This window comes from Eubalaena glacialis, chromosome 2 (assembly GCF_028564815.1).
Source record: "Eubalaena glacialis isolate mEubGla1 chromosome 2, mEubGla1.1.hap2.+ XY, whole genome shotgun sequence".
NCBI classification, from domain to species: domain Eukaryota; kingdom Metazoa; phylum Chordata; class Mammalia; order Artiodactyla; family Balaenidae; genus Eubalaena; species Eubalaena glacialis.
In genome coordinates this window covers 192,685,349-192,700,584 of record NC_083717.1, presented here as the reverse complement: position 1 = coordinate 192,700,584, position 15,236 = coordinate 192,685,349, and the positions used below count along the sequence as shown (strand labels likewise).

At 41.1% G+C, this 15,236-nt stretch overlaps 2 protein-coding genes across 2 annotated transcripts in view; one reads left to right on the top strand and one right to left on the bottom strand.

Annotated features, from left to right (window-relative positions):
• MOK (MOK protein kinase) overlaps positions 1–15,236 on the top strand; it is a 50,739-nt gene that overhangs the window by 4,009 nt on the left and 31,494 nt on the right. The window lies entirely within an intron of this gene.
• On the bottom strand, positions 753–2,038 carry LOC133085716 (nucleophosmin). The gene has a single exon (XM_061182907.1). The coding sequence runs from the start codon at positions 1,946–1,948 to the stop codon at positions 1,064–1,066; it is 885 nt and encodes a 294-aa protein (XP_061038890.1). The 5' UTR covers positions 1,949–2,038; the 3' UTR covers positions 753–1,063.

The following is a 15,236-nucleotide window of genomic DNA, read 5'->3' as shown; positions in this document are numbered from 1 at the left end:
TTGGTAGTTTGATAGGGATTGCATTGGATCTGTAGATTGCTTTGGGTAGCACAGTCATTTTCACCATGTTGATTCTTCCAATCCAAGAACATGGTATATCTCTCCATCTGTTTGTATCATCTTTAATTTCTTTCATCAGTGTCTTATAGTTTTCTGCATACAGGTCTTTTATCTCCTTAGGTAGGTTTATTCCTAGGTATTTTATTCTTTTAGTTGCAATGGTAAATGGGAGTGTTTCCTTAATTTCTCTTTCAGATTTTTCATCATTAGTGTATAGGAATGCAAGAGATTTCTGTGCATTAATTTTGTATCCTGCTACTCTACCAGATTCATTGATTAGCTCTAGTAGTTTTCTGGTAGCATCTTTAGGATTCTCTATGTATAGTATCATACCATCTGCAAACAGTGACAGTTTTACTTCTTCTTTTCTGATTTGGATTCCTTTTATTCCTTTTTCTTCTCTGATTGCTGTGCCTAAAACTTCGAAAGCTATGTTGAGTAATAGTGGTGAGAGTGGGCAACCTTGTCTTGTTCCTGATCTTAGAGGAAATGGTTTCAGTTTTTCACCATTGAGAACGATGTTGGTTGTGGGTTTGTCATATATGGCCTTTATTATGTTGAAGTAGTTTCCCTCTATGCCTACTTTCTGGAGAGTTTTTTTTTTTTTTTTTAATACATTTATTTATTTATTTATTTTTGGCTGCATTGGGTCTTTTTTTTTTTTTTTTTTTTTTTTTTTTTTTTTTACTGTATTAAAATACTGAGTTTATTTCACATGTATATTTTTGTCTCCCCACCATTTCCATTTGTCTGACCACCACTACTACTATGTCCTATCATAACATTCCATACATACTTAAAACCAAGCAAAGGGTGGAGTTCCAACTTTAAAAACTAAACAGGCATTTTGGACAACACATTCTTGGCAATGGAACCTGGACAACATTTATCAGACACGGTAGGGAAAGTTCTCACTCTGCATTATAAAAAGGACAGCCAGATATCAACTGTTACAGAAATGAAATAAGACGGAAAATTTTAACAAACTGTTTAAACTATTTTCTTAAAGAGACTTCCTCCACTGCCAGAGATCTTGAATAGCCTCCTGGTCAGTCATCCGGAAACAATTCTTCACATAATTGATGAATTTGGCTTCCACTTTGGGAAGGGAACCACCTTTTTCTATACTTGCTTGCATTTTTGCTTTAATGTCTTCTACAGAGCTAGGTCCTTTCGGTGTTTTAGGAGTTTTTTCCTGTTTTTTGAAGGATTCTTGACCTTTTGATCTTGGTGTTGATGGTTTTGAGTCTTTTCCATTCTGGTTTGATTTTTGTGCATTTTTGGCTGGAGTATCTCGTACAGATTTCTTTACTGGAGCTTTTTCTTCAGCTTCCTCATCATCAAAGTCATCATCATCATCATCTTCATCATCATCGTCGTCATCATCATCATCATCATCATCTTCATCAGCAGCAAGTTTTACTTTTTTCTGTGGAACCTTGCTACCACTTCCAGGGGCAGAACGCTTTCCAGATATACTTAGGAGTTTCACATCCTCCTCCTCTTCATCTTCTGACTCTGCATCTTCCTCCACAGCTACTAAGTGCTGTCCACTAATATGCACAGGCCCTGAACCACACTTCAACCGTAAGACCACAGGTGGTGTTATTTCAAAGCCCCCAAGGGAAACCGTTGGCTGCACAGACATTTTCAAAGTTGCCAGTGTTACTTTAATTGGACTGCCTTCATAATTCATCGCCTCTGCTTCGACAATGTGCAATTCATCCTTTGCGCCAGCCCCTAAACTGACCGTTCTTAAAGATAACTGGTGCTCATTTTCATCATTATCCACCTTAAAGTGATAATCTTTGTCGGCCTTTAGTTCACAACCGAAAAGATAGTTCTGGGGCCTCAGGGGGCTCATGTCCATGTCCATCGAATCTTCCATGGGTTGGTGGCACGCACTTCGGTGGGAGAGAAAGTGGACGGAGATAAAAGACTACCGCTCGAAGGAACAGTCGCGCAGGACGGAATCAGACCAGGGCTGCATTGGGTCTTCATTGCTGTGCACGGGCTTTCTCTAGTTGTGGCAGGTGGGGGTGACTCTTCATTGCGGTGCACGGGCTTCTCACTGCAGTGGCTTCTCTTGTGTGGAGCACAGGATCTAGGTGCACAGGCTCAGTAGTTTGGCTCACGGGCTGTAGAATGCAGGCTCAATAGTTGTGGCACACGGGCTTAGTTGCTCCGCGGCATGTGGGATCTTCCCGGACCAGGGCTCGAACCTGTGTCCCGTGTGTTGGCAGGCGGATTCTTAACCACTGTGCCACCAGGGAAGTCCCTGGAGAGTTTTTTTTTTTATCATAAATGGGTGTTGAATTTTGTCAAAAGCTTTTTCTGCATCTATTGAGATGATGATATGGTTTTTATCCTTCATTTTGTTAATATGGTGTATCACATTGATTGATTTGCGTATATTGAAGAATCCTTGCATTCCTGGGATAAACCCCACTTGATCATGATGTATGATCCTTGTAATGTGCTGTTGGATTCTGTTTGCTAGTATTTTGTTGAGGATTTTTGCATCTGTGTTCATCAGAGATATTGGCCTGTAGTTTTCTTTTTTTGTGACATCTTTGTCTGGTTTTGGTATCAGGGTGATGGTGGCCTCGTAGAATGAGTTTGGGAGTGTTCCTCCCTCTGCTATATTTTGGAAGAGTTTGAGAAGGATAGGTGTTAGCTCTTCTCTAAATGTTTGATAGAATTCACCTGTGAAGCCATCTGGTCCTGGGCTTTTGTTTGTTGGAAGATTTTTAATCACATTTTCAATTTCAGTGTTTGTGATTGGTCTGTTTATATTTTCTATTTCTTCCTGGTTCAGTCTCAGAAGGTTGTGCTTTTCTAAGAATTTGTCCATTTCTTCCAGGTTGTCCATTTTATTGGCATAGAGTTGCTTGTAGTAATCTCTCATGATCCTTTGTATTTCTTCAGTGTCAGTTGTTACTTCTCCTTTTTCATTTCTAATTCTGTTGATTTGAGTCTTCTCCTTTTTTTTTCTTGATGAGTCTGGCTAATGGTTTATCAATTTTGTTTATCTTCTCAAAGAACCAGCTTTTAGTTTCATTGATCTTTGCTATTTTTCCTTCATTTCTTTTTCATTTATTTCTGATCTGATCTTTATGATTATGATTTCTTTCCTTCTGCTAACCTTGGGTAGTTTTGGTCTTCTTTCTCTAATTGCTTTAGGTGCTCTAGGTGCTTTAGGTGTTGTTTATTTGAGATTTTTCTTGTTTCTTGAGGTAGGATTGTATTGCTATAAACTTCCCTCTTAGAACTGCTTTTGCTGCATCCCATAGGTTTTGGGTCGTTGTGGTTTCATTGTCATTTGTTTCTAGGTATTTTTTGATTTCCTCTTTGATTTCTTCAGTGACCTCTTGATTATTTAGTAGCATATTGTTTAGCCTCCATGTGTCTGTATTTTTTACAGTTTTTTTCCTGTAAGTGATATCTAGTCTCATAGCGTTATGGTCAGAAAAGATGCTTGATATGATTTCAATTTTCTTAAATTTACCAAGGCTTGCTTTGTGACCCAAAATATGGTTTATCCTGGAGAATGTTCCATGAGCACTTGAGAAGAAAGTGTACTCTGTTGTTTTTGGATGGAATGTCCTATAAATATCAATTAAGTCCATCTTGTTTAATGTATCATTTAAAGCTTGTGTTTCCTTATTTATTTTCATTTTGGATGATCTGTCCATTGGTGAAAGTGAGGTGTTAAAGTCCCCTACTATTATTGTGTTACTGTTGCTTTCCCCTTTTATGGCTGTTAGCATTTTCTTTATGTGTTGAGGTGCTCCTATGTTGGGTGCATAAATATTTACAATTGTTATATCTTCTTCTTGGATTGATCCCTTGATCATTATGTAGTATTCTTCTTTGTCTCTTGTAATAGTCTTTGTTTTAAAGTCTATTTTGTCTGATACGAGGCTTGCTACTCCAGCTTTCTTTTGGTTTCCATTTGCATGGAATATCTTTTTCCATCCCCTCACTTTCAGTCTGTATGTGTCCTAGGTCTGAAGTGAGTCTCTTGTAGACAGCATATGTACAGGTCTTGTTTTTGTATCCATTCAGCCAGTCTATGTCTTTTGGTTGGAGCATTTACATTTAAGGTAATTATCGATATGTATGTTCCTATTACCATTTTCTTAATTGTTTTGGGTTTGTTATTGTAGGTCTTTTCCTTCTCTTATGTTTCCTGCCTAGAGAAGTTCCTTTTGCATTTGTTGTAAAGCTGGTTTGGTGGTGCTAAATTCTCTTAACTTTTGCTTATCTGTAAAGGTTTTAATTTCTCCATCGAATCTGAATAAGATCCTTGCTGGGTAGAGTAACCTTGGTTGTAGGTTTTTCCCCTTCATCACTTTAAATATGTCCTGCCACTCCCTTCTGGCTTGCAGAGTTTCTGCTGAAAAATCAGCTGTTAACCTTATGGGGATTCCCTCGTATGTTATTTTTTGCTCTTCCCTTGCTGCTTTTAATATTTTTTCTTTGCATTTAATTTTTGATAGTTTTATTAATATGTGTCTTGGTGTGTTTTTCTTTGGGCTTATCCTGTATGGTACTCTCTGTGCATCCTGGACTTGATTGACTATTTCCTTTCCCATGTTAGGGAAGTTTTTGACTATAATCTCTTCAAATGTTTTCTCAGCCCCTTTCTTTTTCTGTTCTTCTTCTGGGACCCCTATAATTCGAATGTTGGTGCGTTTAATGTTGTCCCAGAGGTCTCTGAGATTGTCCTCGATTCTTTTCATTCTTTTTTCTTTATTCTGCTCTCTGGCAGTTATTTCCACCATTTTATCTTCCAGCTCACTTATCCATTCTTCTGCCTCAGTTATTCTGCTATTCATTCCTTCTAGAGTATTTTTAATTTCAGTAATTGTGTTGTTCATCACTGTTTGTTTGCTCTTTAGTTCTTCTGGATCCTTGTTAAATGTTTCTTGTATTTTCTTCATTCTGTTTCTGAGATTTTGGATCATCTTTACTGTCAGTACTCTTAATTCTTTTTCAGGTAGGTTGCCTATTTCATTTTCATTTATTTGGTCTTGTAGGTTTTTACCTTTCTCCTTCGTTTGTAACATATTTTTTTGTTGTTTCATTTTTTTTTCCTTCTCTTTTTGATGGGTGGTGCTCTCTTCCTGTCTTACTGGTTGTTTGCCCTGAGACGTCCAGCACTGGAGTTTGCAGGCAGTTGGTTAGAGCCAGGTCTTGGTGCTGAGATGAGGACCTCTGGGAGGCCTCACTCTGATTAATATTCCCTGGGGTCTGAGGTTCTCTGTTAGTCCAGCGGTTTGGACTTGGAGGTCCCACCACAGGAGCTCAGGCCTGACCTCCGGCCTGGGAACCAAGATCTCACAAGCATGTTAATAAGGCAGACATTTGAAGGTAGCAGCGATGGTCCTTGTGCCCTAGGAAGCAAACAGCTAGTGGTTATGACTCGTGCTAGGCTCGGAGGACAAGGTTTGCATGACAGCCATGGGCACTTCCGGTTTTCTAAACCTCATGATTAGCTTTAGCTTAAATATTTTCGTCAAGAATACGTCAGAGATGAAGTCGTGTCCCTGTCACTGTGTCCCATCTAGAGTGTCCGATGTCAGCATGTCTTAGTTTTGTTGAAGCTAGGTTTGATCATTTGATCATTCCGTTTATTCACCTTTGCCTCTTAGACCCTTCGTGCTTCTCTTCCTGGAGTCAACCACTCTTACCAGTTTCCTGTGCGTCTATATGTATGTATGTATGTGTAAATTATTGTGTATCTATCCTCTTTTAAAAATACTAACGTTAGCATTTATATGTATACACACACGTATATATATGCATTGATATATATGTTAACATTTGCATTTTATGATTTATATCCTTTAAACTTCTGGGGTTTTAAAAGTATATATTAGGTATTATTTGATATGTTCTTTTAGATGGCCATTTTGGTAGTTTTAATTACTTGGTTTAGTGGTGCATCTTTATTCTCCCTTCCTTCTACCTTAAAATCCAGTCTGAGAACTGGTGTAACCTATTGTCCTTCAGGTTTAAGTCCTGATCATTAATTAAATGCTTAACAAATAGTTAACAGTGGAGAGAATATTCCAGAACAGGAAGTCACAGACACAGAGTCATGGAATTAGAATGAACAGGAAGAGTGTGTAATGGTGAAATTAGACTTGTAGCTTGAGGTCATTGAGTGAGGCTGGGAATGCTAGATTATCATGCTGGTCTTTATTTTATGGTTTTCTAGATGTATTTTCTTTTTTTTTATTTTAATTTTAATTTTATTTATTTTTTTAGCTGTGTTGGGTCTTTGTTGCTGCGTGCGGGTTTTTCTCTAGTTGCGGAGAGTGGGGGCTACTCTTTGTTGTGTTGCGCGGGCTTCTCATTGCAGTGGCTTCTCTTGTTGTGGAGCGTGGGCTCTAGGCGCACGGGCTTCAGTAGTTGTGGCACATGGGCGCAGTAGTTGGGGCTCGTGGGCTCTAGAGCGCAGGCTCAGTAGTTGTGCTGCGTGGGCTTAGTTGCCCCATGGCATGTGGGATCTTCCCAGACCAGGGCTCAAACCTGTGTCCCCTGCATTAGCAGGTGGATTCTTAACCACTGCGCCACCAGGGAAGCCCCTAGATGTATTTTCTTATTTGTTTTCCAGGCAACGCCCAAGTGCTTGGGGATATATTGATCACTCTGTGGATTATTCCTGATCACCTCCTTTTTGCTTTGCATCATTTGCAGTAGTAGGGAGCAAGGAGTAACACAGCTTAGTTGCTAAGGGTGTGGGCTTTGGAGCCAGGCGGACAAGGTATCCTCTGGCAGGTTACCGACCTTTCTTTTCTTATGCTGGTTTTCTTCATCATTCTGGGTTTCTATTGCTGTGTAACAAATTACCCCAACTTAGTGGCTTACAATAACAATCATTATTCTCTCCCATGGTTCTGTGAGTTGCCTGGACCCAACTAGGCAGGTTTCACTTGGAGTCTCTCATGTGGTTGCAGTTAGATGGTGGCTGGAGCTGGAGTCATCTCAAAAGTTTCCTCACTCAAGTGTCTGGTGGTTGATGCTGGCTATCAACTGGGACCTCAGCATGGGCTGTCAGCCAGAACATAACACTCGGAATCTCCATGTGTCTTGGGCCTCCTCACAATATGGCAGCTGGGTTCTGAGAATGAGCATCCGGAGAGTTTGAGGTGGAAGCAGCATTACATTCTCTGATCTAGCCTCAGAAGTGGCATAATGTTACTTCTGCATCCCTCAGATTTGAGAAGAGAGAACATAGATCCCATCTCTTGATGGAGGAGTGACAAAGACACATAGTAAGACGAGCGTGTGGGATGGGATATCTAGAGGCTGCCATCTTTGGAAAATAAAACCTTCCACACTCATCTTTAAACAGGCATAATAATACCTATTTTATAGGATTGTTTCAAAGTTAAATGAGATAATCTACATAAAACTTACAGCACAGTGTCTGGTACATGGTAAAATGTGAATGAGTTATCATTTGCTATCCCAGTGGATGGAAGGCAAGGATGTAAAAGGGGAAAGAATGGGGGCTTCCCTGGTGGCGCAGTGGTTAAGAATCCGCCTGCCAATGCAGGGGACATGGGTTCGAGCCCTGGTCCGGGAAGATCCCACATGCCGTGGAGCAACTAAGCCCATGTGCCACAACTACTGAGCCTGCGCTCTAGAGCCCGCGAGCCACAACTGCTGAAGCCCGCGCGCCTAGAGCCTGTGCTCTGCAACAAGAGAAGCCACCACAATGAGAAGCCTGCGCCCCGCAAGAAAGAGTAGCCCCCACTCGCTGCAACTAGAGAAAGCCCGCGTGCAGCAGCAAAGACCCAATGCAGCCAAAAATTAAATAAATGAATAAATAAATTTATAAAAAAAAAAAAAAAGGAAAGAATGGCAAACATCAGTCAGATCCTTACTTTGCAAAAATTTACGCTTACCTAATCTAATGGGAGTATCAATTTTTTTCCTGTCTGTACTTTTTAATGGATTATTCAAAATGTATCTATAAAAAGAGAAAAAACTACATGTTCTGAAGGCAGTAACAGTTTGCTATTATATCACAGAGAGAGTTTTAAAAATTATCTGTTGTAATTGCAGTGAGGTTTCAGCTTTCTGTCCCTCATAATGTAACTGAGCAGGACCCTATGGAGCCTTCCTGGGACAGACCCCTCCCCCATGTCCTCTGCTTTTTCCCGGGACAGATCCCTCCCCCATGTCCCTCCCCCATGTCCTCTGCTTTAGCTCCTCTCTGAAGTACCCAGATCATAGTATCTGATGCACATTTCCTGAGTTGTTTTACAGGTGTAGAACCACCACCAAATGGGAGAAATTAACTACTTGATGACCATAAACAAATAGCTCCCAGACCTACTGGTACTTAAGGATTGATAATGTTAACCCCTGTGACGTCACCCTGTTACCTCACCATCAACCAATCAGAAATTGTGCATAAGCTGATCACATACCCTGGGACGCCTCTCCCTCACTGGGCCTTTAAAAATGCTTTGCTGAGGGACTTCCCTGGTGGTCCAGTGGTTGGGACTCCACGCTCCCAATGCAGGGGGTTCGGGTTTTATCCCTGAAGGGAACTAGATCCCACATGCTACAACTAAGAGCCTGCACGCCGCAACTAAAAATACCACACATGGCAAGAAAGATCCTGCATGCTGCAACTAAGACCCGGTGCAGACAAATCAAAATAAATAAATAAATAAATAAATAAAAATTAAAAAAAAAAATTGTTTTTAAATGCTTTGCTGAAGCCCATTGGGGAGTTTGGGTATTTTAAGCACTAGCTCTCCTGGACTCCTTGTCTAGCGCCCTACAATAAATGCTGTGCTTTCCTTCACCACAACCTGGTGTCAGTAGACTGGTTTTACTGCGAAATGGCGAGGGGACCCAAGTTTGGTTCGGTAACAATTTATGTCAGTATTTTTATAGAATCAAAGTTGCAAGGGACTTCACATAATGTTGTTCCATGCTCTCCTTCCTAGTGTGCATATCACCTTCTGTTTTATAAAAATAGATGCATCAACTAGCAACTTTTTCCCTTTAAATAAAACAAAATTAAGTAAAAATAATCGTAGCTTTGTGATAAATTCAAGCAGTGAAAGGTTTTAAATTAGTCTCAGGACCCTTCCCTAGTGGGCAGAGTCCGTCCTGGTTAACATTTTCTTAGATGTACGTCCATAAATTTTCTCTGCATATTGTGTGTGGGGGTGTGTGTGTATATGTATGTATTTGTTCTAAAATTAGATGTGATTATATTAAATATGTTGTACTATAGCCTGTTAGGATGATGCTTCAATGAAGATGTTTGAACATAGATCTTTGAGTAATTCTTCATGTTCATCAGTGGCATACACTGATTGGGTTAAAGGGTGCAGTTTAAATTTTAAAGTCTAAGTGTTTTTTTTTTAAAGTATAATTGACCTACAACACTATGCTAGTTCCAGATGCACAGCATAGTGATTCAGTGTTTCTGCACATTACAAAATGATCACCATTTTTATGAGTTTATGAATACTTTTACGTCCTTTTGTGTTTTCACTATGTTTGGTAATTCAGGTCACAATTTTCCACACTACAGCAAGTCATTAATTGGGCACAGCCTTCTTTATTGAAGGTTCCTGACCTTGTTTTAGTGATTTGGTTTGAATTACTTAATCTCTCACGGAGAGTGGGAATTACAAGCTGAATCCTCTTCCTTTTAAGCTCTAGTTGAGGGTTATACTCACTAATTAACCTCCCTCAATTCTTTTCACCCCTCCACTGGTGAAGCCCCATCATTCTGGTGCTTATCACCTGCCTTGATTAAAATCTTTAGAAGCAGTGTTTGAATACAAATATTTGCATTTGGGTGTGACGGGTTTAGAATTTCACAATAAATGAATTTGAACTCCATTTTCACGCTTTAAATAAGACTTAAATTCCACTTAAACAAGCCTTGGTTTGGTAAAAATGAATAGAATCTTAATTAATATGAACGGACTTATTTATCCTCCTTGTTCTATCTACCCTTTTTTAAAAAATATTAATTTTATTAAGTCTTGACCCTTGAGTTTGTCTTTTATTATTATTTTTTAAATATTTATTTATTTGGCCACACTGGGTCTTAGTTGCGGCGTGCGGGATCTAGTTCCCTGACCAGGGATTGAACCTGGGCCCCTTGCATTGGGAGCACGGAGTCTTAACCAATGGACCACCAGGGAAGTCCCTAGCTACCCTTTTCATATAGCTATGTTATTTAAACTTTTCTTTGTCCTTGAGTCTGGGTGATTTTTTGGTTGGTTTGTTTTTTAGTGATTGTTTACCCTCTCTATTCCCATTAATGTAGGGCAGGATTTTTTTTACTAGCATAGCTCTATATCCTTCATAGCTTTGTGTTGTGCTTTGTGTTCATCTTAATGTTTCTTATCTAACAGTAAAGGCCTGTGAAAATATGCCACATCCTGTTGGAGAGAATAGGAAGATACTTTTCCTAAGTAAGTGTTTTCTCATAGGGGTGTTTCTCTTTTCTCTCCCCTGCCTTTCATCCTTGTTACCCCCAGACCCTTTGTCTATTGGAAGAGCCATGGAGGAAATAAGTAACTCTTTATCCCCGCGGCCATCTCCAGGGCCATGGGTTCCATTTATTGCTGGCTGGTCATGATGGTCTGGAGCCAGCTTGGAATGCTGGCGCACACTTGGAGTTTGTACTTAAACTACTTTAAAATGCAGAGTTGGGAATTCCCTGGTGGTCCAGTGGTCAGGACTCGCACTTTCACTGCTGTGGCCCAGGTTCAATCCCTGGTCGGTGACTAAGATCCTGCAAGCTGTGGGGCTTGGCCTAAATAAATAAATAAAGTGCAGAGTTGACTTTTTTTTTAAAGCAAGTCTGCATGTGTATGTATTTGTATGATCACTACCATCCTTTTTTCACTTAGTATTAAATTATGGCTGAACAGTTTCTTATATTGTTAAATGTTATTTGAAAGCATCATTTAAAAAAAATTTATTTTATTGAAGTATAGTTGATTTACAATGTTGTGTTAATTTCTACTGTACAGCAAAGTGATTCAGTTATACATGTATATTCTTTTTCATATTCTTTTCCATTATGGTTTATCACAGGATATTGAATATAATTCCCTGTGCTGTACAGTAGGACCTTGTTGTTTATCCATTCTATATTTAATAGTTTGCATCTGCTAATCCCAAATTCCCCATCCATCTCTCCCCCACCCCCTCCCCTTGGTAACCACAAGTCTGTTTCCTATGTCTGTGAGTCTTTTTTTTTTTTTCATAGATAATTTCATTGTGTCATATTTTAGATTCCACATATAAGTGAAAACTTATAGTATTTGTATTTCCCTTTCTGACTTACTTCACTCAGTATGACAATCTCTAGGTCCATCCATGTTGCTGCAAATGGCATTATTTCATTCTTTTTTATGGCTGAGTAGTATTCCATTGTTTATAGGTACCATGTCTTCTTTATCCATTCATCTGTTGATGGATATTTAGGTTGTTTCCATGTCTTGGCTATTGTGAATAGTGCTGCTATGAACATAGGGGTGCATGTGTCTTTTCGAGTTAGCGTTTTCCCCAGATATATGCATGGGAGTGGGATTGCTGGATCATATGGTAACTCTATTTTTAGTTTTTTGAGGAACCTCCATACTGTTCTCCATAGTGGCTGCACCAATTTACATTCCCACCAGCAGTGTAGGAGGGTTCCCTTTTCTCCACACCCTCTCCATCATTTATTATTATTATTATTTTAAATATTTATTTATTTAGTTTATTTATTTGGCTGCTCCGGGTCTTATTTGGCTGCGGCATGCGGGATCTTTTAGTTGCGGCATGAGGGATCTTTTAGTTGCAGCAGGCAGCATCCCTGACCAGGGATCGAACCTGGGCCCCCTGCATTGGGAGCGTGGAGTCTTAACCACTGGACCACCAGGGAATTCTCATTTACCAATTTTTAAGTGTATTGTGGAATAAGGATCTAACTTGAATTTTTTAATGTGAAATCTCCCAGATTAATCAGCTTTATTGAGGTATAATTTGCACACAATAAAATTCACCTATTTTAAGAGTATAGTTTGATGAGTTTTGGCAAATATAGACAGTAGTGTCTCCACAGTCAAGATAAAGAACCTTTGGGAATTCCCTGGCGGTCCAGCGGTTAGGGCTGTGTGCTTTCACTGCCGAGGGCCCAGGTTCAAATCCTGATCAGGGACCTGAGATCTAGCAAGCTGCATCGTGTGGCCAAAAAAAAAAAAACCAGAAAAAACAAAAACAAGATACAGAACCTTTCTGTCACCCCCAGAAGTTGTCTTGTGCTCCTTTGCAGTCAGTCCCCTCTCCCTACTCCTGACTCCAGAGATCATTATTCCACTCTCAACTGGAGCTGTGGTTTCACCGCTCCTCGTACCGAAGAATGTGTCCCGATATCATTGGCAGTGGGGTTCCCAGATTCTGCTTTTGTCATGGACCTTGTCAGCTGAGCCAGTTACTTTGGAAAGGATCTGTTACCGGGGTCGCTGCTCTTATAAGTACATGTGTGTGACTTTATCTGCGTCTCCTGGGCAGTGTTCTGCTCAGGGAAGACAGCAGTGGCAGCGTGGTTGGGAAATGCTTTGGGGTCAGACTCCCTGTGTTTAAAGCCTGCTGCTTATGGATGTGACCTTGGGCAGGCTACCTAACCTCTCAGTGCCTTAGTTCCGCATTTGTAAGATTAATGGGGTACCTACTGCGTGGGACTTTTGAGATGATTAAGTGAAAAATGGTGCCTGGTACCTAGTGTTCAGATCTTGGTGTTTAATAAATATCTTTTTCCGGTAGAAGGAGCCAGGGCTCCTTGGTGAAGTGGTTTATCCTAGGACTGAAGCAGGAAATGCATAAGATTTTGTAGTGCCAGAAAGTGTAAGAAAGTACTGAAAAAGATACAAACCCCTTATTGATGGGAGCATGTCAAAGGGACAAAGGAGCCAACTGAAGGAGCTCCCTAAGGCCAAAGCTGGAACAATTTGAAGCAACAAGATAAAGTAGTATTAGATTATCCCGAAGTATAAAATAAATATCCATGGATCCATACTAATATTAATGAAAACATATTCTAAAAGACAGTTTGGGGACTTCCCTGGTGGTGCAGTGGTTAAGAATCCGCCTGCCAATGCAGGGGACACGGGTTCGAGCCCTGGTCCGGGAAGATCCCACATGCCGCGTGGCAACTAAGCCTGTGCACCACAACTACTGAGCCTGCACTCTAGAGCCCATGAGCCACAACTACTGAAGCCCGTGCACCTAGAGCCTGTGCTCCGCAGCAAGAGAAGCCACCGCAATGAGAAGCCTGCGCACTGCAACGAAAGAGTAGCCCCCGCTCGCCGCAACGAAGATCCAACGCAGCCAAAAATAAATAAATAAATTTATGAAAGACAGTTTGATTGGAGGGCTATGAAGTTAATTTAAATAGCACCCTTCCAGTCATTTTATTCTTCTTACCCTTCCAATCTCACTGTTGCATTTATGCGGATGGTCTGACCTGGGAAAGGAGGTAACCTAAGGGACAAGAGTTCTCTCTCACTGTGATCAGAAATACCCAATATTTAAAGACAGATGAATAAAAAAGTGTTGGTTGTCAATTAGTCAATAGTAATAATTTTGTGAGTCAGTTGTCAGCAAAGTTCCCCCTGCAGTATATGTCCAGGGTATTATAGGAATATTAGATTATGGGGCATGTGACCTGACATTTCCTCTTTGATTCATTTGTTGAGTATGTACAGGGCACGAAAGAGAATAGATAGTAGACTTTGCCTTTAAGAGGCTTATGGCCCTATGGAGAGAAGGTGCAAAGTGGACCACGGGCAGGTCTGTGACAGAGGACGGGGTACGTACAGAAGGTGGAAAAACATCTGCTCTAACGCCTACCTACCAGGTTGGTCCTGGGGGATTAGAATCTACAGCATCATGTACTCAGTTTTGGACACCGTGCACTCATTAATTTGGCCTTTAATATTATCTAAACACGAGCGTGGCTCTCTCCCCCTGCCTCTCTTTTTAAGTAAAGGACCTAAAACTGGGGGCACGGAAACACACTCTAAGTCCTCAATGTGAGGGATTGTGTCTTACTGATCTTTGTGTCTTCAGTGTCTGGCACAGTGGATAGCTGATGCTAATAAATCTTTATTGACACCCACAATGATGTAGTCATACCACCAGGGATGTTTAATTCATTTAGGCTGAAGTACAGCATAAATTGCGTTGGGGGGGGCGGGTCCCAAGACGACCCCTTGGTTCCATGATTTGCTCGGAGGACTCACAGGACTCAGGATATGCTCGTACTCATGGCTGCGACTCACTCCAGTGAGAGGGTACAGAGCGAGATGAGCAGAGAAAGGGACGTGGGGCAAAGTCTGGAGGAAACGAGACGCAAGCTCGCAAGATCCCTCTCCCAGTGGAGTCACACAGGGCGGGCGCGCTTAGTTCTTCCAGCAGCAAACTGTGACAACACGTGTGGAATATTTTCTATAAGCGAAGCTCATTAGAGCCCCAGTGCCCAGGATTTTTACTGGGCGCTGATAACGTAGGCACCCTCTGCCCAGAACATAGCAAATCCCAGCTCCCAGGAGGAAAGCTGATTCAGCGTCAACCCTATTGCTCCCTCCGACAGTGTGGGCACCCTGAGTCACTCTTACTGTGCAGGGGCTGGTGGAAACCCTCCCCAAGGGCCGACCTTGCAAGCAGACCTTTCTAAGGAGAGCGGTCTTAGGCCTGCCATGTGAACTCTTTTCTGCACAGTAATAGACTGTGTCTCCTTTCAGGGAAATTTCTGGGCATTCCAGTCTAGTCCATCCAAGAGAAGGGAAAGGGTTGGTGTTGTTTTAACAAGTAGCAGCTATTCCCTGGCTATTGCTTGACGAGTGAGAGTGGGGTTAGGCAGGTCAGGGTGGGTCTTCTTGAGGGCAGGAGGATGTATCACTCAGTAAAAGGGTCCGACTGGTTGAATTTTCCCATAGAATTTCAAGTTTGGAGGCTCCTTGAGAAATTGGTCAAAGTTGTTTTATAAAGTTCCAAACTGGACAGATTAGTGGTAAGCCACAGGGCCTGTATTTTGGTCAGTTTGTTTTGAAGAAGCTTTTTGGGAGATACACCCAAGACTCTTATGTGTCTTGTTTCCAGGACTTACTGCGCAGGTTACCTGTTTT

Bases quoted from the DNA above. Each gene is read 5' to 3' on its own strand.
- LOC133085716 (XM_061182907.1), bottom strand. From the start codon at position 1,948: ATGGAAGATTCGATGGACATGGACATGAGCCCCCTGAGGCCCCAGAAC.